The sequence below is a fragment of the Psammomys obesus genome, unplaced genomic scaffold, assembly GCF_907164565.1.
Source record: "Psammomys obesus unplaced genomic scaffold, mPsaObe1.curated_primary_1811, whole genome shotgun sequence".
In the NCBI taxonomy this organism is placed as follows: domain Eukaryota; kingdom Metazoa; phylum Chordata; class Mammalia; order Rodentia; family Muridae; genus Psammomys; species Psammomys obesus.
The window spans coordinates 853,584-857,955 of record NW_026596130.1 but is presented as its reverse complement, the minus strand read 5'-3'; the positions used below and the strand labels follow the sequence as shown (position 1 = coordinate 857,955).

The window sequence follows — 4,372 nt, the reverse complement described above, 5'->3', positions numbered from 1 at the left end:
AAAAAAAAAAAAAACCCAAGCAAACAAAGAAGCCAGGCACAGAACAAATGGCAGTCCTGCCTGATCGGGACCTACAAAAGCCTTTTCTACTGCCAAAGTTTTGGGTACATTCTCATCGCTTGGCCTAGCCTAAGTACAAATCCTACAACCTGAGACAAGAGCCACACTTTGTGTCCTAAAATGGGATCTCTATGCACAATGATAAAATATACCCTCTGATGGATGCTCAAAGCCACAGTCAACGATGGCCCGGAGCAGCTCTGGCTTGAGCAGGAAGTCTCGGAAGCCGGAGCTGTGGATGGAGACGTAGGAGCCCTTGACATCTTTCTTGGCGGGAGCTTCAGTCCCATCTCCCCCAGCTGCTGTCTCCACCTCGTCATCTTCATAGTCCAAGAGCTCATTGTCCACATCATTCTCTGCCATAATTGGGCCGGCGGGAGGGGGAAGGGAGGTCTCAGAGTCAGTGGTCCCAGAGGAGGTAAGGAAGCAAAGGGAAAGGGGTGAGGAGCAGCAAGGGGAAAGACGCTAGTTTCCAACAGAAGAGCTGGGAGAGGGGACAACAAAAAACCGGAAACACTCATCAGTCGTGAACAGTCTTGTCCACCCCCACATCCTTCCTATTAGCCCTCAACTACAAACCTCTGCCCCGAAAGAAAAGTCACAGAGCACAGAGATTCGAGACAGAAAAAAAGAACAGCAAATAGGAAAACAGAAAAAAAAAAAAAAAGGAGCGGTCTCGACCGAGAACCAGACTTGGGACCACCCTTGGGCCAGGGAGAAGCAACTCAGAGGTGAACACGACTCTCGGGAGGGTGAAGACCCAGAGGGCACAAGGAGACAGAGGCTGAGCAATCCCACTCACCCCCCCCCCCCGGTGTTGGTCCCCACTATCTTCAGCCATCAGTCAAGGGTGATAGATCAAGGTCAGCACTGCGCTCGAAGCGCTCACTTCCCCAATGGGAGCATCATGTGGCTGACATTCACCTACTAGGAGGCTCCCGCGTGCCCGTCCTGGCGGCGCACGCCGGTGACCCCAAGTCTGGGGAGGCAGAAGCAGGAGGGAGGGTGGGCGAGGAGGCCCACTGTAATTAAACTGTAGGTGCAGGGGCATGAGCGGCCATTTTCAAAACAAACTGAAACCGCCGGGGGAGGGGGGGTGCCTACAGTTAAAGGATAGCGGTTGCTTAGCAACGCTAGGCCGTAAGGCTCGGCCCGGCGCTGCAAACACACATCCAGAAAGCCACAAACGATCGGGGTCACGGGCGAGAACGAAGCAACGCTCTGCGGCTTAGCGATGCGCCAGGCGGTCCCAAAAACCGTCCCGCCCCGCTCCGGTCGGGCAGCTCCGCGAGGGCCGCGCGCTAGCACCGGCGGTGCAGGAAGGTAGCCGTCTCCAGGGCGCGCCCGGTCGGCGTGGGCCCGGAGCAGGATCCCTCTCCTCCCGCGGCGGACCAAGACGACGCCCGGAGGGCGGCCGAGGGGCCCCGCCCTCCTCCTGGCGCCGCCTCCGGCCGCCGCGGCCGCGGGCGGCCGAAGGACCCAGGGCGCATCCAGGAAACAAGGAAGCACAATGGCGGCCAAGGCCACCATTTTGGATGGTCCCCCAGCTCGCCTCCCAGCTCCCCGACGACAGCGGCTCTCCACAAGGGCGGAGGACGACGGAACGGGCGGCCGGCTAGGCCCCGGCGGGCAGAGCGCTGGCCCAGCCAGGGGTATCGGGGGCCCGCGCGGCGGCAGGAGCGGGGGGAAGCGCAGATGGCGGCGGATGGTACCCACGGCCCAAGCTTACCGAAGCACCGCGAGCGTGTATGGCGGCGGCAACAGGGACGGAGGCGGGAACCTGCCTTCACTTCCGGCTCCAGCCCTCTCCGCCCTCCTCCCCGGCTGCCAGGGCGCAGGCGCGGGCGCCGGAAGCCCGCCCCCCCGGACACGCCCCTCGCTGCGCGCGCACCGGGGCTGCCTCCGGGAAGTGCCTAATGGAGCCTACGCCGCCGCCGCCGCCGCGGGAGGCGCGGCGCGAAGATCAGGTCTCCGTCCGCCGCCCCCGCCCTTGGGTCTTTCTACGCCTCTCCACGCCCTTCAGCTCCACGGTGGGCTTCGCTTCTTTGTTCGCCACGCCAGGCTTCTCTGTGGACACCTCTCTCCGGGCAACAGGGACTGTGCGCGCAGGGCGGGAGGTTCTCACGGGGTCCTCGGCCTGGTAGTCAAGGTGACCCGAGGGCGGCTGAGCTAGGTCAGGGCGGGGGCGGGGGCGGGGCATGGCCACGCTCTTTACGTCGTGGAGAGAACACCCAGGATTTATCCTTAATGATGTCGGCAGTGTAGCAGCTTGGGAGGTGGAGGCACGTTCTGTCCGACGTTCAACAAGTGGGTGGCGTTGGAGGGGCGTGCGGCGTCCCACAGTCATTAGGAACTAGAGCGGCCCGGTCGTTCAGCCTTGATCTCCCCTTCCGCCGATTATGTGGTACTCCCTTCTCTGAGAGGCTACGAACAGAGGTGATGTCTGCTGCCTCGCTGCGTAAATACAAGAGCCGGCTCTCCCCCTGTGCACGCTTGACGCTAAGGAGCTATCATTGTTACCAGCCAGCGGGCTGCGTCCCGCTCAACGCGAAAGCTCGCTGGGCTGGGCCTGGCAGCTTTTGATTCCTCAGCGTTTGACAGCTGGGGGCGTAGCCCGTGGCCCCCTCAAGTGTTGGCATCCTCGTGGAGACCCCAGTCTTAAGACGAGGGCCGCACAGCGTTTGTATAAGAGGCAGTGGGGGTGCCAGAGAGTCGGGTATCTGGACCTTTGGCTTTGAAGACAGTTCCCAGGAACTCGGCTAGAGACCCTGTCGGCAGCTCTCCCAGCCACGTCTGTCTTCCTACCGTAACCCGCTCAGCCTAAAAAGCCAGAGAAGACCTCTCAGAAGAAGCTTGTTATGGGACCTAATGTCGAAGTACTGAAGAGGCTAAAATAGTAAGGCTTATCCCAGCTGACCTTCCAAGTGAGCCAGACATCCTGCTTTACAACCACAAAGGATGTTTGCCCCAACCACAGCAAACTCATGCAAATGGAGGCTTGTGTTTGCACCAATCACAGTACTATGCGCTTAACACGTCCTCCTGCTACAGGACTATGGGAAGCTGCGCCACACCACAGAGGGTTGGGGGGCCTGGCAGGACACACCTTCAGGAGCTGGAGCAATTAGCTGTCATCACCGTGTGGTTTTTCTCAAAGCATTTATAGCCTGTTCAAAATGGCCATTCTGGCTGTTTGACCGACAGTCCTGCTTAAGGAAGCCAGGGCAGGAAGGACTTGCCCAGCAGCCAGCAGCCAGTCAAACTGCTGCTGCTTTACAGGAAGGTGACATCAGAGGAGCCTGTACAATAAAGATGTGAAGACTCGTTAACATTAATAGCGATTTTAACAATGCTTAAAACCTGGGCGGTAAGCAGGGCACAGTGGTGCACACCTGCATTCCCAGCAGTGGGGGGCAGAGGAAGGCTGATCTCTGTGAGTTCAAGGCCAGCCTGGTCTACAGAGTGAGTCCAGGACAGCCAAGGCTACACAGAGAAACCCTGCCTCCAAAAACCAAAACAAAGAAAGCTGGGCTGGTGGCCTAGCGCAAGGTGAGACCCCCCTCCCCATCTGTCTTACCTTTCTTTCATATTTATTGTATGTATGAGTGCTTTATCTGCATGTACACCTATGTGCCAGAAGAGGGCACCAGACCCCGGTACAGATAGTTGTGAGCCACCATGTGGTAGCTGGGACTTGAACTCAGGACCTCTGAAGAGTAGCCAGTGCTCTTAACCTCTGAGCCATCTCTCCAGCCCTGCAATCTTCCTTTGTTAGTGAGTCTGAGTCTGTTATATAGCCTACACTGGCCTCAGACTCTCAATTGTCCCATCTCAGCCTTCAAGTGCTGGGATTAAAGGAATTAGGCACCACGCCCTGGGCCACTATTTCTATAAACATAAGCAAACAGAGAAGTAAAACAAGATGGCCAAAGCAATACAGCTAGCAGAGGAACACCAGGATGTAAGCCTCCAACTTCCCATTAAGTCTGTCTCCCCTCTTCAAAACTCTGGTTGGTTTTGTGTAGCTACTTCCCATCCTGATTGAAACATTCCCTCCTGATGAGAGTGGAGAAGGTTCGGAAGACTGAAGCTGCGAGACCCTGAGCCCCTCTCCCAGACTACGTCAGCAGTACACAGTTCTATGACAGGAGGCTCTTTGGTGGGCCTGTGTACAAGTCATGCAGAGGATCTGGTGATGGAGGAGGGAGGCTTTCTGATGAGAATCTACTCCCATAGGCAACCTATCACCATGCTGCTGCCAACAACTCCAAAGAGCCCCTTGGTCTGCCAGGCTAGACTTGGGCACAGGCTT

The 4,372-nt window shown here is 57.8% G+C and overlaps 1 protein-coding gene and 1 non-coding gene across 2 annotated transcripts in view; both read right to left on the bottom strand.

Moving 5' to 3' along the window:
- Nucleotides 1-1,897, bottom strand: part of Ddx39b (DExD-box helicase 39B) — an 11,445-nt gene extending 9,548 nt beyond the window's left edge. The window contains exons 1-2 of the mRNA XM_055591924.1: nucleotides 1,790-1,897; nucleotides 213-544 (exon numbers count right to left, since the gene is read on the bottom strand). Of these exons, the coding sequence (XP_055447899.1) occupies nucleotides 213-423 (211 nt within the window). The 5' untranslated portion in view covers nucleotides 424-544; nucleotides 1,790-1,897. The remainder of the gene's footprint in view (nucleotides 1-212; nucleotides 545-1,789) is intronic.
- Nucleotides 896-974, bottom strand: LOC129665396 (small nucleolar RNA SNORD83). Its single transcript, XR_008718371.1, has one exon. It is a non-coding gene; the product is annotated as a small nucleolar RNA SNORD83 (small nucleolar RNA).
- Nucleotides 1,898-4,372: the final 2,475 nt, after the last annotated feature.